The sequence below is a fragment of the Haemorhous mexicanus genome, chromosome 13 (genome assembly GCF_027477595.1).
Source record: "Haemorhous mexicanus isolate bHaeMex1 chromosome 13, bHaeMex1.pri, whole genome shotgun sequence".
NCBI lineage: Eukaryota > Metazoa > Chordata > Aves > Passeriformes > Fringillidae > Haemorhous > Haemorhous mexicanus.
In genome coordinates this window covers 20,145,959-20,173,115 of record NC_082353.1, presented here as the reverse complement: position 1 = coordinate 20,173,115, position 27,157 = coordinate 20,145,959, and the positions used below count along the sequence as shown (strand labels likewise).

The following is a 27,157-nucleotide window of genomic DNA, read 5'->3' as shown; positions in this document are numbered from 1 at the left end:
GGGCCTTCTGCTGGCCCAGCACTGGCACAGATTTTCCAAAGAAGCTGTGGCTGCCTCATCCCTGGAAGTGTTAAAGGCCAGGCTGGGTGAGGCTTGGAGCAACCTGATTTCAGTGGCCCTGCCTATGGTTGGAACTGGCTGAGCTTTAAGGTTGCTTCCGACCCACACTATTCCATGATTCTATCATAATAAGGCTAAAAAAGGACAGCACTGATTTGTTCTTTCCAAAAAGCCCACCACTCACTCCTCAGCAGCTCACACAAGGGCTCCTTGCTCACAGCCATCCTCATTCCAAGAGCAAATCTATCCTCCTTCAGCCCCATCCTGTCATGGCCTCTCCCCGCCTCAGGGTTTCCCTGTGAATCTCTGCTGTGGAGACAGCAGGTCCCTGCCCCAGCCTGGCCCTGCATGGAGGATTCCCACCCTCTGCCAGGCCCTGGTGCTGTGAAGCTGCCACAGAAGGTGAGGTGAGCTGTAGCAATGGTCCCAAAGTCTTAATTTGGGTACACAAACCCCACAGACCCTTTGGCGCAGCGTGTGGGGAAAACCAGCCCTCAGGTCCCCGTGTGACCTAGAGCTTCCACCTGAACGTGCATTTAGGAGGGAGCACCTGCAGAAAGTTATTTTTTCTGGTTTATAGGGGTTCAAAAAACCATTTTCCTTTAAAAAAGGGACTATGCTTTGCAAAGGGAAATTTGGGAGTGTGCAAATATTTGGCTGGGGGCTCACAGCTCTGGATCCTGCGGTTGTTTTGGGAGGCTCACATTAGTGGAGGCTGAGTGTGTTTTGGGGGTTCATTGCACTGGGTGTGCCTGGGGTTTAACACTCGTTATTACACCTGGGAATTTCTTTCCCCTGTGGGAAGCATATCAGTGTGGAGGTGGCAGCATTTTTCGGGCAGGAGAAAACCGCGATTTTTGAAACTGCAGGGTCCCTGCGCACGGGGGGGGTTGCATGACCTGACTCCCGTGCATGGTGTAGTGTGTGTGTTTGTCCCAGTCCCTGTGCAAATGTCCCGGTTCCCGGGTGGATGTCGCATCCCCGCCCCTGGTCCTCCCTGCTGGCAGGCGGCGCCCTGTCCGGTACGGCGCGGTGCCCGTGGCCGCTCCTGGAAGCGGAAGCGGAAGCGGCAGCAGCGGCCCGGCGGGGCGGCTCGGCAGCAGCGCCGCCGCGGAGCTCCGTGAGTACCGGGGGGAACCTCGGGAGTTGGCTAGGGAACTCCGCTCCGGGGAAGACCCCTGGGGGCCTTGGGACTCCTGAGGTGGGCGAGAGGAGGGGGCTTGACCCGGGGTGGTCCCCTTTCCGCCCCCGACCAGGCCTGGCCGCCGCCCCGGCCGTGGAGGGATCCCCGGGTTCTGCCCGCCTCCACCTCGGGATCTGTCCCCTGGCCTTGGGGGCGCCCCGGGATCTGCCCCTGGCCGTGCAGGCTACCCCGGGATATGCTCCTGGCCAGGGAGGGCCCACCGGCGTCTGCCCCTGGCAGTGGAGGGACGCCCCGAGGTCCTCTCTGGGCTGTGCAGGGTCCCCCTGGATCTGTCCCCTGCCGTGGAGGGACCCCCGCGGTGTGCCCTCCGCCCCCCCGGGACCTGCCCCCGGCCATGGAGGAACCCCCGGGAGCATCCCGCTGGGCTGACATTCCCGGGCTGGGTGGCCGTTCCCACTGCTATTGGCTCGTTAACGTCTACTGCTCTTCGGTTTCTATCCCTTTTCCTGCGAGAAGTAGGTCGGGTTAAGAAATAGCATCTGGGGGTAGGTGGGGAAAGGAGGTTTTTCCTTTGTTGGAGTTCTTCAGATGAAACGAGATTTGCAATTCAGGTTTGAAGGTTCATTGTCAGTTCCTGACGCTGTCTCGAGCACAGCACTGCTCAGTGCATGCCTTGGATCCTTCTTCCATTTGGACAGGGCTCTTTTGTTCTGGATTTTTGTGTTGTAAATGGTGTGAGCAGAAGAAAGACCAGTGTTTGTTTTGTTTGTGTTGCCAAAGGTGAAGCTAAGCTATTTGTGTTGAGTTTCTGTCAAGGTGCAGATGATATCTTTTTCACTCCTTTGGGGAGATGTCTCAGCTTCTCTGGAGAGCCATGGGAGAGCCAGTCCACCAGAGAGCTCTGCCAGCTGCCCAAGCCTGTGCCTTGAGCTCCAGTGATCCTCAGTGCCTGTTTGCTCGAGGGAAATGCTTTATTTAGGCTATGTTAGTGTTTTTTCAGGCCAACATGCTCTGCCCCAGCAGCGTACACAGCACTTGTGCAGTCTTTCCATGCTATATATAGACACCCCCTCCCTGCCTTTGAGGATTGACAACCCTACACCTTGGGCTCTCCAGGAATGAACTATGTGACAGGAGTTCATAGCTTGGATCCTTTTGGAGCTGCCCTCAGCTCTGGGATTTACAGTGGGAGGACTTGGTTTCCTCTTGCCAGACGTCTGGGCTGACAATCTCAGCTCAGATACGCTTTGTAAAGCCCAGCTGACTGCAGGAAGAGATATCTGCTGAATTAACAGCCTGTTGGGCAGATAAGGCTTGTGTTGCAGATAAATCCATTTGGGAAATGCTTTTTTCACTGTGTCCTCTTCTGGTATTTGTGATTGGGGCAATATAATAGTGGAGATCACTGCTAGACCCTTCTGAACTTAGTTTGAAAGGAGGCACAAACAAACCCAAGAAGTTATGGGAGAATAATGGGAATAAGGACAAGCCGCCTAAGCCTGTTGTGTGGCCTGATGGTTCTAGATCAGGCACCAGTGTTATTTCTCCTGAGCAGTTGTGTGTCCCAGCTCCTGCTCCTCTCCTAATCATCCCCTGTTCTGATATCAGTGTAATGAGGTGATTTGTGGACGTCTCGTAGGGAAAGAAGCAGGTGGGAGCTTAAAGAGGAAGAATTTATCGACTTCATGACCTAAAATGAGTGGTTGGTATGTGTGGGCATGGGAAACACAACAATAAAACTGTGGCTCCGTGAAGTCTTTAGTCCCTTCTGAAAGGCTGGGTGGTGCCAGCCTCTTTTCCAGAGCAGAGAAATATTTCCTAGTTCTCTTCCCTCTGCTGTGGGTTTTATTCCCCATGTGAAAGGATGGTTTTCTTAAAGAATTTTTGCCGTGAGGTGTGTTGGGAGTGTGCAGTGAGAGTCTGCTGGAGCTGAAGCTCTGCTGTTCTGTTTTTTCCAGAAACATGCAACATGGCAGCAGCCATGGAAACTGAACAGCCGGGCCTGGAAATCTTTGAGACTGCAGGTCGTGAGGAGCAGGTCCCGAGGGAGGAGCAGCCAAAACTGGAACCTTTCTATGTAGAGAGGCATTCCTGGAGCCAGCTTCGGAAACTGCTCACAGATACACGGAAATATCATGGATACATGATGGCAAAAGCCCCTCATGACTTCACCTTTGTGAAGAAAAATGATCCCGAAGGACCGCATTCCGATAGGATCTACTATCTGGGTGAGCTGGCTGTGACAGTGTCACTGCAGGGCTCTTTGGGATTGACTGTTCCTGACAGCTGGGTGTTCCTGGCAGTTAAATCTAAAGGGATTCCAGGCCACACTTGCTGGTCAAAAGTCAAGATTGTGATTGTAATAGCTCATTAAAACTTGCGAGTTAATCTCCTGTGGGAGTGGCATGATTGGAGGTGACCCATTAGGCCTGGAAAAGAGCTGGGAAATGTCCTTTGGGGCATGTTCCCAGGCTGGAAGTCTGTTCGGTCCCTTTTCTCTCACTCCAAGTAATACTCTCTCCAAAAGCTGTGCAGGAGCTTTATCTTCTTTCAAAGATAAAGAAACCTTTGCAGAAAGGTTTATCTCCTTTCTCTTATTACAGCTGTTGGGTGGAGCCTTGTTCTCCTTCGAAGTTTCCTTCCAAAGCAGAGATTTTAAGTGTAATTTTGAAAGTCCTTTGTGCCTCAGCAACCAATGGAGCAGGTTTTCCAGGAATCCTGTGGGGAATAAATAGCAGCGTAGGTTAGGGGCAGCTTAAAGAATAAATACTTTTCTCAACATTTTTGGTCTTAATAATAAAAAACTTCATGTAGTTTGCTGTTCTTGGATTCAGTGCCTCACTTGTGCATTGTTTCACTAATTAATGTTCACTTGATAGAAGTGATTTGGCACCATAAGTGATACTATGAGCAACCCTCTGAGTAGTATTTTGGAGCAGGCCTTGTGGTGGAGGAATGCTTTTGTCAGGAGCTGCAGTAGCTGAACGTAAATCCATGAAAACCTGGATTAGAGAGAGAAGCAATGGCTGAAGCAGAGGCCTAGAAGTCAAAGCCATGTTCTAGCCTCCCTGCTTGCTACTTAGGCTACTTGCTAAAGCTCAGGTTTGTGATTCACAGAGTCTTTGCATGTGCTGTGCAGTGACATAGTCAGAAAATTGCTGCTCTTTTTTTTCTTTTCACAATATGGGGGTCGTAATCCTTGGATGATGCTGAGTTCAAGCACATCATGGGTGGGTTGAGGTTGATACCCCTAGGATGAACTCTGCTTTCCCAAGTGCCACTTTCTGAGCTATAGATCTGGCTTGGCCTTCTCTTAGAGCACACCTGGCTCTCTCTGAGCTGATCCCCATGTGCCTGGGCAGGAGCCTTCAGAAATCTGAATATCAGTGAGAGAGGGGAGCAGGACAGGGATGTTCAAACCTCCCTAAAAGTCACAGGCTGTGTATCCCAGATAGAGGGATTGGAACAAAAGCCCTCCTTGATTTATAGAGCTTATGGAATAAAAGGGCAGTAAGAAGGCACAGAGTGCTTTGAGCAGCATGGGAGTCATTCTTCTCTGCCTTCTCTGCTCTGTGACTTGCATTTCTGTGAAGCAGGGAATTCCCAGAGTTAGGCTGCAGTGCAGAGATCATCAGTACTTCTGCTGGTAGGAAGGGCCTGGGAAACTGTTCCTGGGCATCCTTTGAGAGTGTTTGGATTATTAACAGAAAACTAATATCCTTTTTTTTCACCTCCCTTTCACAATAGCAATGTCTGGGGAGAATAGGGAGAACACTCTCTTCTACTCTGAAATTCCCAAAACCATAAACAAAGCTGCCGTCCTGCTGCTTTCCTGGAAGCCTCTTCTGGATCTTTTTCCGGTGGGTCCTGATTTCTTTCTTGCTTCAAGCATGTGGGATTTGGGGTTTTCATCGTGAAAATTTGAAGTTTATTGTCTTAAAAATGTAAAGATTCTCCTTGTACGTGCCAACCCTGCAACCATCCCAAAATGAAGCACAGCTTTCTCCTCAGTGTTTAGAGTTCCATCCTCTCTGTGTGCTGGATGATTCCTTTGCTGGCAGAGATGACAGGTGCTAATTTGCATCAAGTTCTGTGCTGTGAGATCCTGGGGATTGCTGAAGGAGCCTGGAGTCTCCAATCATTTCCCTGCTGTCTTGCAGGGGAAGTGATGATTCCCCCGAGGATCAGTCAGTGGCTCCGTGACTCATGCTGGAGCAGAGGATCCCTTTCCCACTCACTGGGATGTGGATTCCCTTTTCCCTGCTGCACATAGCAAGCTTGCACCATCCCATCCCATGCACCATGGCAGGCTGGAGGAGGTGGGACAAACCCCACATGGAATGAGGTGGATTTTTCCCTGTATTATTTCCCGGGGCTGTCAGCCAGACGTGAAACTCCGGCTGTGCTCTTCTCCCACCAGACCAGTCACTGCATATCTGTGAAAGTGAGCAGAGCCTCTCCTGCTCCTTCTAGTAATAACAGACCCTCAGTCTGAGCTTCCTTATACCAGAGAGTATTGGGAATAATGCTGGCCTTGCTATGGGAGGAGTGACTGTCAGTTTACAGTTGTGTGGGATCTGATCGTGGCCTACAGCTACGAGTGCTGATGGCAGAGACAAAGCAGGAGTGGGCTTCCAGCCGGCAGCAGGATTCTGGAGGAGGAGGATGTCTGCTCAGCCATCTGCTCCTGGAAGCAGGGCAAGGCGTGCAGAGCAGAGGTGTTGATTGGGCTTCTCTGCCCGTTTTCAGGCCATCCTGGACTATGGGATGTACTCCCGGGAAGAGGAGTTGCTGCGGGAGAGGAAGCGGATCGGCACCGTTGGGATTGCCTCCTATGATTACCACAGAGAGAGCGGCACCTTCCTGTTCCAGGCAGGGAGTGGGATTTATCATGTGAAAGATGGAGGCCCCCATGGATTCACCGTGAGTTTACTCATCTTCTGTCTCACTGCAGGACTTTGCTCTGGCAAGGACCTCCTTTGGCTTGGAGTGAGAGCAAAGAGCAGATCATCAGCAGTTACTGCACTGGCACAGGAAGTGACCTTGATCACCCTGGATACAGGGTTATCCACAGGAGTGTGTGTCCATGATTGTAGAAACTCAGATGCAGGGCTGTAAGAAGTGGTAAAATTGTGGCAGCAGGGCAGGACACCAGATTGTTTGATTTTTCATGACTAGCAGTGTCCATAAAAAGCAACAAAAGGCTCCGTGCTCTTTCATGGAGTCAGATGTCACATCAGAGACAACTTTTGTCCCTGGGCTGCAGTTTCCAGGTCACTGTTCCATGGTCAGTGCTGGAGGTATTACACCATTTTTACACCATTTGACTGTACAACTTGCAGAACAAGCAGCCTTCACTCTGCTGGTGCTGAAGCTGGACTTCAAAGCTGAAATTATTCTTATTATTATTAATGCCTGGTGTTTGTCTAACCCTGTTATCAGGGGTAATTTACTGTATCTTGAGTTGCTTTTGGAGGACAAGGTGACATGTTCTGCCAGCCTCTCTTAGGATGCTGTTTTTAAGAGTGCCAGGCTTCTCTACACAAGCTGCCCTCTGATTTGGGGCTGATCCTCACCTCTGGGGAAAGAGGCCTGGTGGGACCATGGCAGAGGCACAACTTTCCCTATAAAATATCTGCATAGTATTTTTGTGTGTGTAAAGTGGGTAGATTCCTCTCTAAACGTGTATTTGAAGTCAGTGTCCACACTACTGTGGTCTTCTGAAATCCAGGTTATTCAGTGGATGTGTTCCTGTATCATATCTTACTGTGTTTCTTTTTCTTTTTAATTCCAAATAGCAACAGCCTTTAAGACCCATTCTGGTAGAGACCAGTTGTCCAAATATCCGGATGGATCCCAAGCTTTGTCCAGCTGATCCAAATTGGATTGCATTTATCCATTGCAATGACATCTGGATATCTAATATAGAATCCAGGGAAGAAAGGAGGCTGACGTTTGTGCACAATGGTAATGCATCCTGAATTAAATTCCTCTACCTCCTCTGCACTTGTTCTTGCTAGACTGCATTGAGCAATGGCACTAAAGGTTCTTCTGAAATGGGGGTAATGGCCACTGTTTTCCACCTTGTTTGTCACATTTATAGACTTCCTGTAGTGCAGATACTGTGGGATGGTTCTTTTCCCTGCACTGTGCAATCTGGCAGAATGAGTTTGTTGGATGCATATGGAAGGGTTCTTCTCCTGAAACGCAGCACATTGCTTTTCACTGGAACAGCCTTTTTTGTGTGGAGGAGCTGTGGGTGGAATAGAGCTGGAGGAAAGTTTCTGTCAGTGAAATCAGGCTGCAGAGACTTTTAGGAACAATTTAAGCTGTTTCTGAATAGTGCTGGGGCTTCTGCTTGCCCCTCATACTCAATAACTTAGGTTCTCACTTCTTACCCTCTTCAACTGTGTTTTAGGCATTTATCCTGGAAGAAAGAAAATGGGAGATTGTGGATAAAACACTTGTAAAATCAATTTCATTTTGCATTTAAACTATATAATTTAAATTTTAGTCAATTGCAATTTCCGACACTTCATAATAATACTTTAGACTATTTAAATTCTTAATGTTAAAATATTATGTAAGTACAGTAAAAATAAACTGTAGCAATGACTCCTTCTCAGATGATAATTATTTATGGAGTGCTGCTAAGTTACCTCCAGGGTAACAGGAAAAATATTGAAGCCCTATGGATATGTCATCATGTTGAGATGTTATGTAAGTCTGTTACTTTTGGTTTGTACAGTGAATGAAATACTGATGCTTTCATTTTTCTGAATGTTCATGTCTTCGGTTTCAGTCTTTCAGAAAGGTTTGGGGTTTTGATTTTCTTAGGTTGTAGTTCCAGTTCACTGAACTCAGGCAGAAAGAACATTTTCTTTCCTTCACTAATTGAGAGCCTGATTAGGTAGAGGTAAGAAGAGAGAATGTCTTTCCTTTCCTAAAAGAAGCTGCCATGTCAGAGAGGATTAAATCCTCCCTAAATACATGAACAGAGAAGGCTGGAAGCAGAAAACAGATCTGCTGAGAAGTCAGATTTATTATTGTGTACTTGTTCCCTGGGGGTGAATTTGGGCTGTGTTTGGGATAATGCAGAACTGGTTTGGTTCTGCAGCACATCATGAACTAATTCTTTGGTGTCTTTTTTTAGAACTGGCCAATGTTGAGGAGGATCCAAAATCTGCTGGCGTGGCTACTTTTGTGCTGCAGGAGGAGTTTGACAGATACACTGGCTACTGGTGGTGCCCAAAGGCACAGCCCAGTAAGTGTGGGGATCCAGCGTGTCTGACAGGCCCTGTCCAGTGCAGAGCTCTCACTTGCTCTTACTTACCTTTATGCAATTTGGAAATTGTCTCCTTTGGAGCTGTCTGCATCAGGAGGCAGGTTACAGGGGCTTTGTGAGCACTGGGGGGAGAGACTTCCCTTCTCACAACAGTGGTGGGAGTTGTAGGAGTCTCAGTGTTTTGCTTAATGAAACATGAGTCATAGGCTTCATTGGATTTTTCTTCATCCTTCCTATCAGCTCAGGCTCCTGAGAGAGTATTGATGCCTGCAATAACTGATAATTCTGTTCTGTAATTCTGTAATGTTAATTCATTTACAGCACTGGATGGGGGTAAAGTTCTTCAAATTCTTTATGAAGAAAACGATGAGTCAGAGGTAGAAATTATCCATGTCACATCACCCATGCTGGAGACAAGAAGAACAGATTCCTTCCGGTACCCCAAAACTGGTGAGACCCTCAACTTACACCTCTGTTTCTACAAAACATCTCTTTTATTCCATGTGCCTGACAGCAGTGACTCTTCAGGCCTAGAGCAGAGAGGTGCTGAGTAGTCTTTGAATTGGTGTCTAGGTGGTGCAAATGTGTTTGGGGAAGCTGCTCTGGAGGCTGGGTGAGTCGCTGGTGACTGTGCTGATACTGAGGGCTCTGGGTGTCAGGAGTTGGCAGGAACCCTCTCTCATTGTCACTGTTTGAGCCACTCTCTGGGATCCTGGAAAACCTGAGTGGTTGAGGTGTTGGTTCTCATTACAGCCCTGTGTTTCTGAGGGAGCAGTTCCAGAATTACAGCCTTATGAGAGTTTGGGCAGGTTTCTGTTTAGCTGCTGGCAATGCCCTGGCAGTTCTGGAGGACTCTGATCTCCAGGACTGCTCTTGGACTTCAAACAGCAAACCCATCCTGGTGCAGCCTGCCAGGAAAACCACCTGTGATCACATTTGCACATAGTGGATGGTCTGGAGGCTTCAGCAGTGAAGGGCTGAGGGCAGGCTTGAAATGGAGTGCCACTGGAAGCAGGGAAGTGGGATTTAAGCAGACCTGCCGAGGGCTGATTCACTGTTAGGTGTGGGGCAAGTTTGAACAATTCAACCCTTTTGAGATGTCCCTGCTATCACAGCAGGACACATTGCTCAGGTAACAATGGTTTGCTGTCTTTCCTCACTCCTGAAATCTTCATTTTTTGGAGAAAAATCTTCTGTTTGGCTGACCTTCTCAAGCTGCAGAATTCATTCAGACCTTGTCAATTCCCCAATTCACTAGAAAAGCTTTTTCTGATTTACTGCTTGTATCAAGGATAGAGCAAGGCTCAGTGAGGCTGGGAAGCAAGAGGTGACACCTTGTGTTTTTTTGGTGTTTGGGAACACTCAGATTTCTGAGAGTATTTTGCCATGGCTCTATTCAATGCAAAGAAAACAAGTTAACAAAAGCCCAAATCCCTTAAACAATATGTAGCTTTATTGTCATAATGGCAGTAGTGATGGCAGTAGGTTTTTAGGTGTTTAATTTTCACAGATGCTCTTTAGCACTGGATCACTTTCTATGCGCCACGTTGGAATAACAGCCAAACAGTGAACCAAAGCTTGCTTTGCTATGCCAGTCACTCCTGAGCATTTACATCCACCCTGGAAATGCATCCACTGACTGTGGGAGAGAAGACTGACTGGGACAGTAGCATGGCTCTTGATCTGTTTGTGCAGGATTACATCCTCTAAATCTCCCCACATTTGCAGTTTCTTTTTTCTCTGCCTGGTTCTGTGCTGTCTCTCAGACATGCAGGGAGGCTATTTGATCAAAGCTGATTCTGCTGTTTGCCTTTTCCAGTCCTGTGTGAATACAGCACAATAATACACAGCAAACAATTGATGCCTGATTTTTAACGTGTTTTTATAGGTACAGCAAATCCAAAGGTCACTTTCAAGATCTCTGAAGTGACAATCAATGCAGAAGGCAGAGTAAGTCTGTGTTCCGTTTGTTTGCCAAATACATTTAATTGCTGTGATTTTTTTTTTTTTTTTTTTTTTTGTAAAAATCATTTTCCAGTTCAGTACAGAGAAACTTTCCTGGTTGTGATGGCTTCCTGGCTTCTCTGGGGGCAGTGCCCTTGGCTCATTCCTGTGCAGATACTCAGTGTGCAGCAGTATTTCTCAAGGCTGTGCTTTTCTTCGCTACCACTGGTGTGTGAACTCAGCTGCAGAGCAGAGTATTGTAGGTCTGTATGGTTAGACCTTCTTATGTGACTGATCTCTTGATTGGCTGCAGGTATTGGGAAAATTGGACTGCAAATACAGTATATCACCTTACAAAAGCATGAACATATGGGAAGAGATGAACTTTGCTTTTGCCCTGGGATGTTTTAAACAGATGCAGAAATTTCCACAGCACAGATCTGTCCAAGATCTTTGGACAATTGGGAAATTAATCTAATCAAAGAGATACATTAGCAGCCATAAATTACTGGAATTCTCCCAACTCTTGAGCTGCTTCAGGCATCAGCAGTCACCTGCTGGGATAGTGATGCTGGTGTCAGCCAGTAAAGGCAGGGGAAGCCTTCAGGACCCTTTGGGTACCACTGGGACTTGTTCCCAGTCCCAGCAGGGACAGACTGCAGCACTGCATTTCATGGATTAGAACCACATTGATAACTGGGTGTCATGCAGGATCTACAGCACATACCCGTGCAAATTCTACAAAAGAGCTTGGTACAAATCACCTCCCCTTTACAGGGGGGAACTGAGAATTCAAATGAGTTGTGAGAGATGAATGATGGGTTTGTGAGCAGCATCCAGATTTCTCTGGTCCCAGCCCTGGCTGTCCTGGCAGTGCGCAGCTCTCCTGCTGTGCTGGGGTCTGGCTCCAGACGGGGTTCAGTCCCCTGTGTTGCAAAGGCTGAACAATCTAAATTGCATGAGCTGCACAGAAAAAGTCTTCTGTGTCTAGGCTCTTGTCGTGCATGAAAAACTGGTTGTGGGGGTTCATCTCAGTGTCACTGAATTGCTGCTTTGTCAACAGATTGCAGATGTTGTGGATAAAGAGCTAGTTCAGCCCTTCGAGATCCTCTTTGAAGGAGTAGAGTACATTGCTAGAGCTGGGTGGACGCCAGAAGGAAAATAGTGCGTATGTTAATCCTGTCTCTGCTCAGAGGGTTTGGGGTCATACAGTCAGAAGCAGATTGTAGTGGTCTCTGTCTTCTTCCAGCTTAAGCCTGCTTTCACTTTTACATTGCTACCAACTTGCTTGTGCAAAGGGGACCATTTTTCCAAAAGCCAAACCAGAGCCCTCCTTGTGTCTTTCTCTGCTCCCTGGCCCTACTGCTTTGGGTTTGGGCACTCGCAGCCTTTGATGTGTGTGTCCTCTCAGCATCCCTGTGAGAGTGAGTGCAGTGCTATTATCCCCATTTTACAGATGGGGAACTGAAGCCCAGAGAGGTTAAGTGCCTTGCCATGGTCACGCAGGAAGTCTGTGGCTGAGGAGAGAAATGAGCCCAGGTCCCCCAGGCCCTAGGCTAGCGCCCTAACCACTGGACCATCCTTGCTGACCAGACTTACTGATCAGAAAACCTGCTGTAAGTGCTACTTACATTTGCATGTCATTTTAACCCTGTAGATGATGTAGTACAGTGTTTCTAACTCACCAGAAGCTTCTCCAAAAGGATATTTCACTGAAAGGGTTGTCCAGCCCTGGCACAGGCTGCCCAGGGCAGTGGTGGAATCACCATCCCTGGAGGGACTTTACAGCTGTGTAGATGTGGCACTTGGGGACATGGTTAGTGGTGGGCTTGGCAGTGCTGGAGGAATGGTTGGACTTGATGATCTTAAGGGTCTTTTCCAACCCAAATGTTTCCGTGGTTTTCCAGAAGTGCGCTCCACCAGGCTTTGAATCTAAACATGGCTTTCACCTTTTTAATTACTTTCCCATCCAAATCTGAAAGAAATCCAGGGACACATTTGCTATATTATCAGGCTTTTTGCAGAATTAGTGTTGGAGCTACATATAAAGCCATCGGAATAGGGCAGGGGCTGCTGCTGGTCCCTTTAGGTGCCATTGTTATTCTCTGCCAGGTGTAGATCTAACAATAGTATTTTCACAAGCGTCCTGAAATTTCAATTGAAATTTTTTTCTGCTTCATTATTCCCTCTGATTTTTCTTTTCTCTTTCTCCCTTGAAGCACAATTCAAACCAGGGAGAACAGAATGAGTTAAACTTTTGAACTTGCAGTGCTTATGCAATATTAAAATGAAGTGAAATAGGTTCTTGTATTATGGAAGAGATTTGTTTATGTGGGTGAAATTTTGCACGTGACTTAATCTGCAATTGAATATTCTTGACTCCCTCAAAACACCTAGTGCTACTGAGTGTCTGCTGAGATTTTCACACCTGTACCATACTCATGGTTGCATGTTATTTTCTCTAATATCTGTGTCCTCAACAGCATCTGGTCCATCTTGCTGGATCGCTCCCAAACTCGGCTTCAGATAGTCCTGATCCCTCCTGCATTATTCATCCCTACAGAAGATGATGCAATGGAAAGACAGAAACTTATTGATGCTGTACCAGATTCTGTTACACCTTTCATTATTTATGAAGAAACAACAGACATCTGGATAAATGTAAGAATTTGAATTTCAGCCTTCTCTGACAGTTTGTAGCACTTGAGCAATGTTGATGTTACTGTGCTGCCAAGGGGTGTGATCCCATCTTGCAAGTTCTGTGCATATTCAGTGCTTCCTGCTGTAAAAAACAGGATGCAGAGAACAGATTTGGGAGGTGAAAGCAGACCTGCTGTGCTTGAGTTGATGCAGTACTCAGATCCTGGAGCAGAGCCCAGGCTCTGGGTGTTCCCAGGTAGCCCCTTCCCCACAGTGTCACTGGCACTCTCCAGCTTCTTGGTGCCAGTTGTTAGCACTAGCAGTGCCACCAGATGAAATGTTCTCCAGGCAACAAAGATGGATCAAGATGGCACTGGGTGAACAATCCTGAGAGATAGCTAACAGGCACTGAACCCCTCCTGAACTACATCTGGTCTGGTGAAACAGATTAAGGGTGTGATGTTCTGGGAGGTGAGCTGCAGGCCCTGTGCTGAGAGCAGTCATGGGTGTGTCTGGTCACTGCTGTAAACTGTGCCTCTCCTCACACTGCTGCACAGAAAGATCCCTGTCTCTGCAGTGCCATCCTGTTGGAGGTGTGCCTGGGAGCATCAATCACTGGCACATGGCTGCATCTTTCAGCAGAGAGCATTTGCACAAAGCCTTCCAGTGAATGGTCACTATGCTGCTCTCTTAGATACCACATTCTCTCCTTAGTGTTTGGTTTCAGGATGGTGCAGTGAGTTTCCCTTTCTCTATTATTTTTACTGTCTGAAGTGGTTCTTGACTGGCAGCTCATACTGTGAGGAAAAATGCTCCCAAGATTGTCCCTTGAAGCAAGAGCTGGCATGTTGATGAGTGGGAAGATGATGTCAGCTCATCATTCTTTGAATAATCCTTCACTTGCAGGCAGCATAGGACAGAGGTCTGCAGAGCTGGACCCACCTCTATGTCTAAGCTAGAAGGGCAGGTGCAGAAAAACTTAACTAGTTTGGTGACCAGGATATAGAGTTAGACTGGCAGAAAGCTGGAGCTGCAGGGATGTGGCACTGGCTGCAGACCCCCCTGGCTCCAAGTGTGACTGGTTCTCCCGGTAAGGGACAGTGCTGCACCCGGTTAGCCTGGACTGTGTGGTCTGTGTTGAGCAGCAGGAGAAGCATATTTTGTGTGACTGCAGTGCCAGAGTCCTGCTGATAGCAATAACCCACTGCTCTGTCTCCTCAGATCCATGATATCTTCCATGTCTTCCCTCAAAGCCACGAAGATGAGATAGAGTTCATTTTTGCCTCCGAGTGCAAAACGGGCTTCCGGCACCTGTACAAGGTGACGTCGGTTCTGAAGGAGAGCAAGTACAAACGGTCCTGTGGGAGCCTCCCTGCTCCAAGTAAGGGGAATTGTTCTGGTGCTCTAATTGGGCATTTGTTGCTGACCAGTGAAGAAGTAAATGTCCTTCCAGCTGGCAGGAATTACGGTCTTATTGGAAACTTCTGCTATTGTCCAGGAAAGCACTTCAGTGCACAGTCATTCCTCTGGAAATTGTACAGGGGTTATTCTGTTTTCAGCATGCCTTTGTTTTAACCCTGATCCTTCCTTATGGACTAGAAGGAAAACTTTCCAAAAAACCAGATGGGAAACAAGCTCCCTGTGATACTATGAGACATAGTTGGCTTTTCCTCTTCACTGCTGGAACTTGGTCTTGCTCAGATGCAGGAAATTGCTGTATGCAAAGCTCCCAGAGTGGTTTTTTCCACAGCATGTGTTCTTAAACTCACAATTTCATGCTGTGGTACTTAATTTACTTAGTATGTGTTGAAGGCACCTACTGACCTCTGTATGCACAAAAAATACACTTAATTTTACTAGAGGTCGTAGTTTCATGCAACTGTTGTGGGTCGTTTTCCCACATAGCATTATATCTTGGGCTGATTAGATTTCTCTGAGTGCATCTGACTTCTTTTCCTTGCTAAATCTCCCTCATATTAAGGGAAATAAAATCATCTTATAAAAGCAAGGTTCTTGCAAAATTCTCCATTTTTAACAACTCATATTTCCTTTGCCTGCCTATTGATCAGTATATTTCTGTGCAAGTGACAAAATATTTTTAGGAATAACAATCTCTGTACATTGGCTATTTGCAGGTGACTTCAAGTGCCTCATCAAAGAGGAGATAGCAATTACCAGTGGAGAATGGGAAGTGCTTGGCAGACATGGATCCAATGTAAGTCTTGCTCTTGCTTCATGGGTATCCTGCCACACACACTGGAGGGAGATGGTTCCTTGGAGGGATCAGCATAAATGTATTAATCCAGTGTGGTTTTAGCCAAAATACACAGTATTTCTGTTCTGTGTAACTTGTGAACTTGCACAAGGAGGGAGGGAAGGAATGGTCCCCAAACCACTGCTCTTCTAGCTCTGAGCTGGATGAATTCTTTGATCATTTGAATCAAACAGACAGAGTTGTAGATGGTGAGAACAGTTGTTTGGTTTATCCCTTGCAGATTGCTGGGCTCCTGTTCAGCATTATGGAAGTGGGGCAGGAGAGATTGGGGGAGGCTTTGGGGTGGTAGAACTGGATATTGAGGGATGTGCTGTTTGTTTTGTTCCTGACAGATCTATGTGGATGAAGCCAAAAAACTGGTGTACTTCCAAGGCACAAAAGACTCACCTCTGGAGCATCACCTGTACGTTGTTAACTACGAGAACCCCGGGGAGGTGAAGCGCCTGACGGAGCGCGGTTACTCACACGCCTGCTGTGTCAGCCAGGTACCTGTGCCTGCCAGGGCTCTGCCTTAGCCCAGGCTTATCCTGTCACTCAGCAGACTGGGCAGTGTTGATACATAAAAAAAGCAGATTTTAGGCTCTGTAGTGCCCTCCTTTATGTTGTACAGTCAGTGTGTAAAACCACCCTGAAAACCAGACTTGACCTCCTGGTTCCATTGCTCTCCAGCTCACTTCAGGCAAAAGGAGCTGGGCTGAATTGTTTGAAACTCTTTGAGCCTGACTCCCTGCCTGCAGTGGACTAGAGAGCAATCACCAGAGGAGATGAGCCTGAGCAGCACTTGGTGTAGTTCCAGAAATCCAGATGGGAATTCATGGCTCAGAAGAAGGTGTGTGACAAGCTCTTCGTGCCACTCTTTGATTTTCAGGTGTATCTTTGGGTTTGGAGTGTTAAGGGTTGTAGTGTTTCAGAGGCAGAAGTGCTCAGATTTCTAGTTTAATTCGGTCCTTAAGCATCTTTTGAAAGATTTAAATGCAAAAGAAATGATCACTTTCTTGTGGCTGTGCACCGAGGAGTTCAAGGCACATTCTTTTTCTCCCTAGGACTGTGACATGTTCATCAGCAAGTACAGTAATCAGAAGAACCCCCACTGTGTGTCACTGTACCGGCTGACAGGATCAGAAGAGGATGCAGCTCATAGGACAAAGGAATTCTGGGCTACCATTTTAGATTCAGCAGGTAATATCATGGGTGAGGAACAGGAAAAGGACAAGCAGGATCACAGGATAAAAGATATCCCAGCATGTGCTTGTTTGAGATTTGCTGTTGTGGCTGACCATCCTTGTCTCTGAAACTCAGGCTTGTGCGAGGAGTTCTGTGAAGTACAGGAGGGACATTTTCAGCTCAGCAACAAATGGATATAAACAGACCATGAAGGAATTTAGAGTGGAAATTACCAATTTTCTCCTGCCAGTTTTGGTTCAGGGAGGAGTTTAAGTGCATTCACTTGCTCTGTGTGACGTGCCTGCTAAAGAGTGTGTTCCTGGGGAGGGAGGTGCACTTCTTAAATAGTGTGTGCTGCTGCCTACTCGTGTCTTCATGAGACAGCTCTTGGGCTATAATCTTCCACTGGATCTCTGTTGCCTTTTATTTCTCCTTACCTGAGGCATACTCCATGTCCTGTGCTTTCCGTGTGTTAATGCAGGGAGTCCTAAGTGGAATTAGGAAGGGATGAGACATCTGTAATGGCTGTGTCAGGGGAGAAGAGTTACTGTCGTTCACTGGAGAGCAGGGATGGGAATGTGATAGTGCTCAGAAAGCTCACCTGGGGCTGGGCATTGCCATTCTACACCCAGTGGAATGTGTGGGAGGGCTCCACTGGGATTGCAGTGAGACTGGTGACAGGACAGTGGTGCAGCAGAGCTGTGTTACTCATCCATTCCTGTTAAAACCAGGCTCTCTGTTCCCTCCCTTGGCAGGTCCTCTTCCCGATTACATTCCCCCTGAAGTGTTCTCCTTTGAGAGCTCCACGGGGTTCACACTGTATGGAATGATGTACAAACCCCACAACCTGCAGCCTGGGAAGAAGTACCCCACAGTGCTCTTCATCTATGGAGGCCCTCAGGTGAGTTGGTGAGCAGTGGGATGGGCTGGCAGGAATCACTCCACTGCTCTCCTGCAGGAACACTTCCTGCTCTGTGCTGAGGGCTTTGGTGACATTTTGCCTGTTTGGTGAGTAGGTGCTTGGCCAAAGGTGATGTAAGGATTCATTGTTGCCAGGTCATGGATCCAGGCACTGCCACTTGTCTGAGGACAGGTATGGAGTAGCAGAGCTGGAAGTGGAAGAAAAGGGAATCAGGTAGTCCTTGTTCCCAGTTCTGTCTCCTCTTCCTCTCCAGTTGCCTCACTGGACCTCAGCTGAGCTCTTCATACCTGTGACACAGAATGGCTTGTTTTACTGGGAGAAGAGTTTGTTGCATAACAGGGAGAGGGAGTCCTGCAGTAGGGAGTACTGATCTTGAAAACTCCACATTTTTATAAAATTGTTTAAAAAATTTAAAGGAAGGTAAATATAAATAAAATCTGAAATTGGATTAAGAGGTGACCTCTGGATTCTGTGCTGCTCTTGTATTCCAGGTACAGCTGGTGAACAACCGGTTTAAAGGAATCAAGTACTTCCGACTGAACACCTTGGCCTCTTTAGGCTATGTTGTCGTTGTCATTGACAACAGGGGCTCCTGCCACCGAGGGCTGAAGTTTGAAGGAGCCTTTAAATACAAAATGGTAAGTGGGCTTGAGTCTGGCTGTGTTCTCAGCCAGAGACGGGTTTGAGTGCCAGTGTTACCAGCGCTGAAGGAGCCCAGCACTGCCTGTGTGACACTCCTGGGGTTTGGGGACAGGAAGTGTGTATAGGTGAGAGTTGAGGGAGGAAAGATGTTTCATCTGGGGAAGATAAAATGTCACGGTTTGAGGTTGTGAATCAGCTGTAACCTAACACAGGGTGGTTCATAATGAGGCTGTGACTCCTCACAGATACAATTTGCAGCTCACATGAAGCAGGGCAGTTGTACTCTGAGCATGGATCACTCCTGAGTACCAAAGCTCTGAAGGTGGTTACCTTGGGCAATCCTGAGAATGTTATTTTTGCCTGTAACTAGCAGAACTTTGTCTCTGCCCTGCCAGGGACAGATAGAAATTGATGACCAGGTGGAAGGGCTGCAGTATTTGGCATCACAGTACGACTTCATCGACTTGGAGCGTGTGGGCATTCACGGCTGGTCCTATGGAGGCTACCTCTCCCTAATGGCTTTAACACAGAGGTCAGATATCTTCAGGGTATGTTCATGCATTGAGTACTTACTCTGGTGGTGCAGACAGAGTTTTTCTTTTAATAGTGTGACTTCCATGGGTGGTGACAGCACAAAAACCTCTAGACAAGTTAGGACACAGTGCAATGGCTGTTTCCTTCAACACTCTTCTATTTGGGTGACTTCAGAGGGAAGTTGCTTTTCTAGCAACTGTTGGACTGCTGAGCTTGCAATGACTTAGCTGTGCTCCTCTACCTATCTCAGCTTATCTGTGCTGAACGTACCTTAGGTAGTGTCAACTGCTGCCCACTTTGTGCCAGCTGAGCTCTTAGTGTTGTGAACCAGGTAAGGGAAATGATCCTGGTGAAAAACAACACCTCCTTCTCATCCTCTTTTTGGCCCTGGGAGAGTAGTTCCTTTGCAGACTGATCTATTCCCAGATCAAATTGCCCATGCTGCTGCATAGCAGTGTGTTCTGAAGCAGCCAGGAGGACAGCCTGGGAATGGGGGAGGTTCTGGAAAGAGGTTCTTGTGCCTGCCTGACTTCAGACAACTATAATAAACAGCCAGACTGCCTTTTGGATAGAGGTGTGGGAAGAGCTGGTTATTACCCTTGAGATGTGTTTTGTTCTTTGTGGCTCCTCATGCTTTCTTTAAGTCCAGCCTTAATATTTCTGGGACATTTAATAATTATTTGTCTCAATCCTTTAACAATTGTATTTTTACATTACATCTGCCTTGCAGAGGGGTTTTAGGTGGTTTTGCAGTGTTTGTTTTTTTTTTTTTTTCTGGGTTTTTTTTTTCCATAAGCCTCTCTGCAAGCTGGTGGTAGCTATGCAGGGTAGTTTGTGGAGTCCTAGGGAGCTGTTTCTGTTAGACATGCAAATGGACCCAAACCCACAAAACCTCACAGAATGCATTTCCCTCAGCATCCCTTGCAGGGGTTATGTTGAGAGTTGCTTCAAATTTACCTGTAGGCTCTTCCCGGTTTCCAGCATAGATCGTAGCTGAGCTGTGCTGTGTGTGAACTGGGGCAGGAACAGCAGGATTGCTTTGCTCCTTCCACAGTTACAGTGGGATGGAGCCGTGGGAGGGAAGGACGTGGCCAGGTCAGGGGGCAGTGCTGTCATGCCCGGGTCAGGGGGCAGTGCTGTCATGCCGGGTCAGGGGGCAGTGCTGTCATGCCCAGGTCGGGGGGCAGTGCTGTCATGCCCGGGTCAGGGGGCAGTGCTGTCATGCCCAGGTTAGGGGGCAGTGCTGTCATGCCCGGGTCAGGGGGCAGTGCTGTCATGCCCAGGTCAGGGGGGCAGTGCTGTCATTCCCAGGTCAGGGGGCAGTGCTGTCATTCCCAGGTCAGGGGGCAGTGCTGTCATGCCCGGGTCAGGGGGCAGTGCTGTCATGCCCGGGTCAGGGGGCAGTGCTGTCATGCCTGGGTCAGGGGGGCAGTGCTGTCATTCCCGGGTCAGGGGGGCAGTGCTGTCATGCCGGGTCAGGGGGCAGTGCTGTCATGCCCGGGTCAGGGGGCAGTGCTGTCATTCCCAGGTCAGGGGGCAGTGCTGTCATTCCCCTCTCTGTGGCACTGGCAGGTGGCCATAGCTGGAGCCCCTGTCACGCTGTGGATTTTCTACGACACGGGCTACACGGAGCGCTACATGGGCCACCCGGAGCACAACGAGCAGGGCTACTACCTGGGATCCGTGGCCATGCAGGCTGAGAAGTTTCCTTCTGAGTGAGTTTCCTTCTGCCTCTTGTCTTCTTTTTCCTACCAGGAAAGTTCAAGCCCCATAGACACATTTTTATCTCCCTGTTCTTGGTATTTTTCTAATCACAAATGTTCACATTAAATAATATTTAAAAAAAAAAACAAAAAACAAACCAATACCCAACACTAATAAACTTAGTACTCAAATGAACATTTACATAATTACAGACCATTTCATGTAAGCTCTTTTATACTATATTTTGTGTCTAAAGAAATTACAAATATATCTTCAGTTTGATTAGCACTTTAGAGCTACGTTAAGCTAAACAAAAATTAGTTAATTGGGATGTTTTTGTGTGTTCTGAGGCTGTCTCAGCAGAGCAAGATGGGACCATGGGCTTTCTTGTCAAAGAGTGGAAATCAGCAAGGTTTAAGGCCTCATATTGTCCAAGCTAGGAAGCATTGCTGAGAAATAAATAAGATATTCAGATAAAATGTCTGACTGTAATATGCATGTGCAGGAAGAACTTTCAGAGGAGGAAGAAGCAGGTTTGAGAAATGTTTCTATCCAGAGCAGTTTACAACTGTGAAATTACTGCTTTCAGTGCAAATGCTTTTTTCTGGGGAGTGTTTTTGTAGGGGTGTGTGTGGACTGTGAAATGAGTGGGATGCTGTCTAGAACTGTTTCTCTTGCTTTTCCCAGACCAAACCGTTTGCTGCTGCTACACGGATTCTTGGATGAGAACGTTCACTTTGCACACACCAGTATTTTGCTCAGCTTTTTGGTGAGAGCTGGGAAACCCTATGACCTACAGGTAAGGCCAGAACCAGGGTGTAAAGTTAATAATGTGTGTGTCTTGGAGGAGTCCAGAATTGGAACTTGTACCATGGCTGTGCTGGACTCCTTGGAATTCTAGGATAAAATTTGAGCCAAGCATTTTTTTTTTTTTTAGTATTAATATTTTATGAATTAACAAAAAGAAAAAATGGGCAAATAAGCAGTTAAGGCTGTTCCTGAGGTGATCTGCAGCTGGAAGGCAGAGCAGCAGAGTTCGTGCAGCATGGAACAGGGTTCTGCATTTAATTAAACCCTGCTGGCTCAGTGCAGGTGGAGCCCACACCACTCTGCAGAAGTGGGAATGTGCTCTGGCCAGGAGCTGCCTCTGCTCAGCCAGGCTGATCCCCTCCAGCACAGCTGGATCCCAGTGGGTTCTCTTGAGTTCAGGCAGTGGAGGATGAGGTGTGTCAGTTCAGGTGCAGAGTTAATGCAGGCACATTCCATGGATATGTGCAATGTGGCTCTGGGACTGATTTAGATATTGGCGCCTTCAACTCCTGTGGATATTTACAACTTTCTTTTCCATTTCAGATCTACCCTCAGGAGAGACACAGCATCAGGGTCCCTGAGTCGGGGGAGCACTACGAGCTGCACCTGCTCTATTACCTGCAGGAGAACCTGGGCTCTCGCATTGCTGCCATGAAGGCCATGTGACTGACCTCAGAGCTCTGCTCCACAGCTGCTCTCCGCACAGGGAGGTGTAGGAAACTAGAGAGAGTAGAATGGAACATTGCTTTCTGGTGCCTGCCACACGTACACACCCTCACAGACACTTTTTTAAAAGTCAATTTGGTGCCATACGGGAAACTAAAGTACGGTGATCTAATAACTTTAGTTATTAAACTTTAAGTTTAAGCTGTAAATAAAATCCAATGTCTGTGGTATAATACAGTACCATGGGTGTTCTCTTGGGAGACGAGCTGAAACTGAAAATAACTTACTTCTACAGCACCAGATCTTCACTTTTTAGAAGAATTATGGCATAATTGATGTATTTTTACAGTGTGTTCCTTGGTATCTTATTACATTATACTGGATGATTTACTCACTACACAGCAAGAATTTACCTGAATGGTTACAACTTTTATTAATTTTAAATGCTATCATATAGCTTTTATGCTTTGTGAAAGGGATGTGTCTCACTCCTTAGAAGGTGGTCACAAGTTGGACACGTCCCCTGTCTAGATGTTAATTGTTTTTAAAGAAGAAAGACTTTTAAGCTGCCTCTTAACATATTTAAAGTTTGGATTCAGATCAGTTGATGCCAGGTTCTTTGATTCCTTCTCCCGTAGGATGAATCATTCTCTTTTCTTCCAACAGCTTGAGAACCTATCCTGATTGTACTTGATTTCAGTGGAGAAGTGAATTGATACTTTACTGTGATATGGACATAACAATCTTTTATTCTGAGGTGCAAACTAACTTAAGTTAAAAATCAGAAACTGTAAACTTTCAAACAAGCTTCAAAGTGCATCCTGTTGAGATTTTTCCCTGATGTTCACTCTGGAGCTGGGTTTGCAATACTCCTTCCTCACCCTCACATCAGCATGATATGTATGCATCCTGTTACAATGTAGAAATTCAATACTCTAATTCCAAGGTCTGCGGAGTATGTGTGGGGAGACCTTACATGTGAGGCAATATGAGCTGTTCTGTTCCTCATGAATGAGGCGCTATTTCCCAGGCTCATGCCCTGTCCAGTCCCCTGTTCCTGGGTCCTTTCTAGCACTACTGTGCATGATGATGATGATGATGCTTTGAGAACCCCTTTCTGTACAGCTTCAGGTAACCCTCAAGGAATTGCAGTCCCCGTTGTGTTTTTGCTACTGAGGTTTTAACTAAGCAGCAAGCTTGGCTGAAAAGCATTAAGTGTGTGAAGGCACTTTTAACTGGCAACAGGTAATTTAGGCTAGAAATCCGTAGAAAATTTTCTCTTTAATCCAGAAAATTCTCCCTTTGCAACTTGCCTCTGAGATTCTGATAAGTTTTAATGGTTAAAGAACTTCCTTTTCTTTCTGTTTTGGTCCTAGAGAGAAGCAGAGCATGATTTTGTTTTCATCTGCTGAAAATCTGGAGTCAGTCTTTACGCTCTTAGAGCTCCACATGTTATAACCTTGTACTTTCCTTGATTTTGTACTGTTCAGCTTGATCCCAGAACTCTGGGATTTAGCAGAGTCTGGCTGTATTGGATCAAACTGCATCGTTTTTCAGTTAAACCGAGGGGAGCCGGGGCAGTTGCACAGTTGTAAAAGCCGTGTGTGAGAACAGGATCTGGTTTTTGGGATACACAAAGGAGCCAAAGCCAGCAGGCTGCAGGGAGTTTCCTTCGCAGTGGGGAGCCTTGGTTCGGGCTGCTTGCTGGTTTTCAGATCGCAGTGGTTCCAAGTGGATAAGTTAAAACACCATTAGCAGGTCAATAACGGGTTGATTTGGGGAAGAGAGAGGCAGAGAAGGAGCCCAGCCCCAGGCATGTCTTCTCTTAATGTCTTCTCTGAGTGGTTAATTGTGGCTGAAGCAAAGGCAGAGTCCCTGCCGAGTGTTACAGTCGAGAGAGGAGCACAGGTGCAACACAACAGTGGGTAGAGACAAAAATAAGCTGTTCCTCTGGAATTCCATTGCGTTCCCAACGTGTTTATGCTGTATTATATATACATATATCTATATCTGTTCATATATACATATATGTATAAAATTACCCATGGATAGTATTCACCTTTTCCAAGGTTGTTTATATTTTGTTCAATATTAAATTAACTTGCTTTTTTGGGGTGTTTTTGTTCTTTTTCTAGAGGTGATTACCCTTGAATGTAAATGTATATGATTTTTAAGATGAAATTGATCCTTTTGTTTAAAAAACAGAACAAAAATGGCCTTCATCAAACAGTGCTTTTTTTGGGGGACTGAAGAACTAAACATTACGTGAGTAAACTGGGCTGGGTTTGGATTTAAGGCAGGATGTGATTATAAGTGCTGACATAGAATTTTTAATAATGCATCCTTCCACTGTTTGAAATATATACATCAAAAAACTATTAAAGTACAATTACTGTAACTGCTCTGTTTTGTAACATAAATTATGGATTCTTTCTTTCCTACCATTTTCTTTCCTTTTTACTGTAGTTAAGCACTTTAAGACCCCGTGCTCTCTTATCCTGTGGAAGTGCTGGAAGGATTTATCACCAGAGTTTTGTAGTTCTTGCAAAAGAGATGCCTTAGATGAAGTCTGATTCCAGCTTAATTCCCAGTGGAGAAAGACCCCATTGTATCAAGACTGCAGAGGTAGGGAGGTTTTAGTGCTGAGGGACTTTGCATCCTTATTTTTGGGGGGAGTGGTATTCCTGCACCTCACATGGTGAAGTGTTGGCCTGACCTAGGAGCAGGACAGTCCTGGAGATGGGAATGTCACTCAGGGAGGTTTCCAGCCTGTTTGATATTTGGGATTGTACTTCATCACTTCCTGCATGTTAAAAAAATCTCTTGGTTAATGTGAGTTTTAAGCAGAACTGGTGAGATCCTGGGGGAGCACATGCAAGGGAGGTTGTGGAGCAAAAAGGTGTGAGGAGGAGCCTTTGCTGTGGCTCCCAAACCAGAGGTTGGTATGTCCCTGGGGAGGCCCCTCTGCCTTCCAGAGGCTCTGTTCTGCCCTGCTCTGAGCAGAAGCAGGACTGAGCCTTCCTTGCATGGTGGATATTTAGTTGCACAGGTGTCTTTGAGATGAATGTTTTCATATGTTTAAGAACATATATGAAATATGGGGATCTGAGTGCTGAGATACCGAAGCTGCAGCGTGGTGGTGCAGGCAGTTTCCTGTCTTTTGAGGTGCTTGGGTTTGGTTGTGTTCGTTCTGGTGAAAGCACGTTCTTTCACCCCATTTTAGTGCAGCTTCCAGTGATGCCTTGTCAGTGTGGGATGTGCAAAGCTGTTGGGTTTCACCCCCACCTCCTTTTGTTCTCAATGATCTCTTTTTATTGAGAGAGAACACAGTAAAATTAGTACCTACCCAGAACTGCTTAATTTTTACAAATTCAATGGAAAAATGAGCTCAAAGCACCAAGCAAAGCTTTGAAAATAAGTAACTTCTTTGTATTACAATGGAAAATGCATTCCCTACTTACTAGTGGCCTTTGGAAATAGGCTAGGAAAAACTTTCTGAGTGGGATAGTGTAGTAATGCTTTAACCGTGGAGAACCTGGGTAGGAAATTATGGGGAATTCTCGTACTCCAAGTTCCAACCCATATTCCCTGCCAGGAGAAGTGGGTTGTGTTCCTGCTGTGTGTGTCTGTGTGTCTGGCTGTCCTGCTGCTGCCGTGACACCCAACCCCTGCCCAGGCAATAGCAGACTTGGAGTAAGGGAAACATTGGCCAGGTGAGGGCCCTGCCTTGGGCTGCCTGTTTCCTTGAGTGTCAGAAGACTTTCCATGTGCCCCTGTGGAAGGGGCAGAGAGCTCTTCCTGCGGATTTTCCTTGGCTGTTCTGCGCAGTAGAAGTTCAGGTGTTTAATTTGAGAACATGAAGTGCCTGCTGTTTGCGTTAACAAAATTGCATGTCTCACTCCAGTGGGTTTATTGGGCTCCCTCCCTCCCCCTCCCGAGCTCCATGGCTTTTAATCATGTAAAGTGGAGACATTAGTTTTGCTGCGTTTTATTACAAAACCTTTGTTGCAATAAAGATGCTGCTAAATAAATTGAATTAAATGTTGGCTTTTTTTCCACCCTATTTTCAACTGTCTCTCTCCTTGATTTAGGAGAGCTTGTGTGTAATTAACTCTGTGCCCTCGTTGCGCTGTGGAAAGCAGCAGTGATGTGTGTTTGATGCACGTCGGGTGTTCCACAAAAGCATCTGCCGTGTTTCCTGTCCCTTGTGGTTCGGGAGATGGATACCATCAGGAAGATCAGGCATTTCCTTGGCACAGCCATGTTCCTCTCCTGAGTTTCCATGTGAATGCTGGTCACAGCCACCAGCCGGAGCTGTCGCACCGGGGACTGCAGGACGCAGCCTCTCCGAGGTGGGACAAGTGCCACGGGGGTGAGGTGGCCCTGGTGCCCCGGTGGAGGAACCTGTGTGAACGGAATGAGCAGTGCAAGAGAAGAGATGTCCCTTAGTGCAGTCACCTTGTGCTCAGCCTCCTGTTTGTCTCTCTGAGCAGAACGGGCTTTGCAGGCAACCCCAGTTCCATGTAGTGCTATCCCAGAAGGTCTGGGGGGGACTCAAGGCAGATAAAATTGATGTTTTTATTTGTTCCTGGTTTTTCACCTACAGAGAAGCACCCCCTGTTCAGGAGGGGGGGAAGCACTGGCCTGTGCTCTGCCCCATTCCTATACAAGGTTCCCAGTTTCCAATCCTTAGTGTGTATCTGTGGAGCCTTCTGAAGTGTGAGGGGAAGGAGAGAAGATTGTTAGCAAAGTCCTTTCAGGCTAAAGGCATGGTATATTTTTTGTGTTTGGAGTCACAGTGCTGGTCTGGGACAGTATAACAGGAAAATCTTTCCTGGAAGAACTTAGGGCCTGAGCACAATTAACCCTCCTGTCATCTTACAGGATTAACAAAAATGCAAAATGGCAGCTGGGATTAAAGGACTGTGTTTTCCTCCCCAGCATCAAGTCTTTTCTCAGGATAATAATTTTCCAGACTGCTCCTGCCAAACAGACCTATGGAGAACCAGTGCTGGTTCAGCTGAGTTCCTTGGCACAGGCACACAACATCACTGGACTGGCCCTACAGGGCTGCACGTTTCCCAGGCAATTCCCAAAATCAGGATTTCCTCTTGTAAAAGCAGACAGCAAGAGACTGCTCCAAGGTGAAAACCAGCAGAAAGGAAATGATGACCCAAAAGCAGCAAGGTAGGGACCTGTTGGGGGAAGTGGTGGTGGTGCAGGGGCGGGACTGCATTCCCTCCCTCAGCTCTTGGAGCCATGCTGTTTGCTTCTTGCTGGAAGAAAAGCCCTTTTGCTTTTCCAACAAAGATAGTTTGAACAATTTGCTTTCACCATTGCCCTCCCTCTTTTCCTTTTTATTCTACT

The 27,157-nt window shown here is 46.8% G+C and overlaps 1 protein-coding gene across 4 annotated transcripts; it reads left to right on the top strand.

Annotated features, from left to right (window-relative positions):
- Positions 1–1,093: 1,093 nt before the first annotated feature.
- DPP8 (dipeptidyl peptidase 8) lies at positions 1,094–25,821 on the top strand. 4 transcript variants are annotated; one of them, XM_059858689.1, is made up of 20 exons: positions 1,094–1,180; positions 3,163–3,432; positions 4,952–5,064; positions 5,954–6,127; positions 7,003–7,171; positions 8,358–8,468; positions 8,811–8,939; positions 10,378–10,439; positions 11,497–11,597; positions 12,917–13,094; positions 14,295–14,454; positions 15,209–15,288; positions 15,681–15,833; positions 16,392–16,527; positions 17,268–17,413; positions 17,926–18,072; positions 18,472–18,624; positions 20,183–20,325; positions 21,002–21,113; positions 21,668–25,821. In XM_059858689.1, exons 2-20 carry the CDS (start codon positions 3,174–3,176, stop codon positions 21,788–21,790), a joined length of 2,649 nt encoding a protein of 882 aa, XP_059714672.1. In that variant the 5' UTR covers positions 1,094–1,180; positions 3,163–3,173; the 3' UTR covers positions 21,791–25,821. The 4 variants fall into 4 exon arrangements, with proteins under 4 accessions (XP_059714672.1, XP_059714671.1, XP_059714675.1 ...); XM_059858688.1 differs by lacking the exons at positions 21,002–21,113; positions 21,668–25,821 and having other exon boundaries at positions 1,117–1,180; positions 18,472–18,608; positions 20,183–20,320; XM_059858692.1 differs by lacking the exons at positions 14,295–14,454; positions 15,209–15,288; positions 15,681–15,833; ... (5 more) ...; positions 21,002–21,113; positions 21,668–25,821 and having other exon boundaries at positions 1,117–1,180; positions 11,497–11,601; positions 12,917–13,048.
- The last annotated feature ends 1,336 nt before the right edge of the window (positions 25,822–27,157 follow it).

What these genes read in the sequence shown, in the direction of transcription:
- DPP8 (XM_059858689.1), top strand. Translation starts at nt 3,174, where the DNA reads ATGGCAGCAGCCATGGAAACTGAACAGCCGGGCCTGGAAATCTTTGAG. An exon ending in CAACAGACATCTGGATAAAT is followed by an intron (nt 13,095 to 14,294) that starts GTAAGAATTTGA and finishes CTGTCTCCTCAG; the next exon opens with ATCCATGATATCTTCCATGT. An exon ending in TTGGCAGACATGGATCCAAT is followed by an intron (nt 15,289 to 15,680) that starts GTAAGTCTTGCT and finishes TGTTCCTGACAG; the next exon opens with ATCTATGTGGATGAAGCCAA.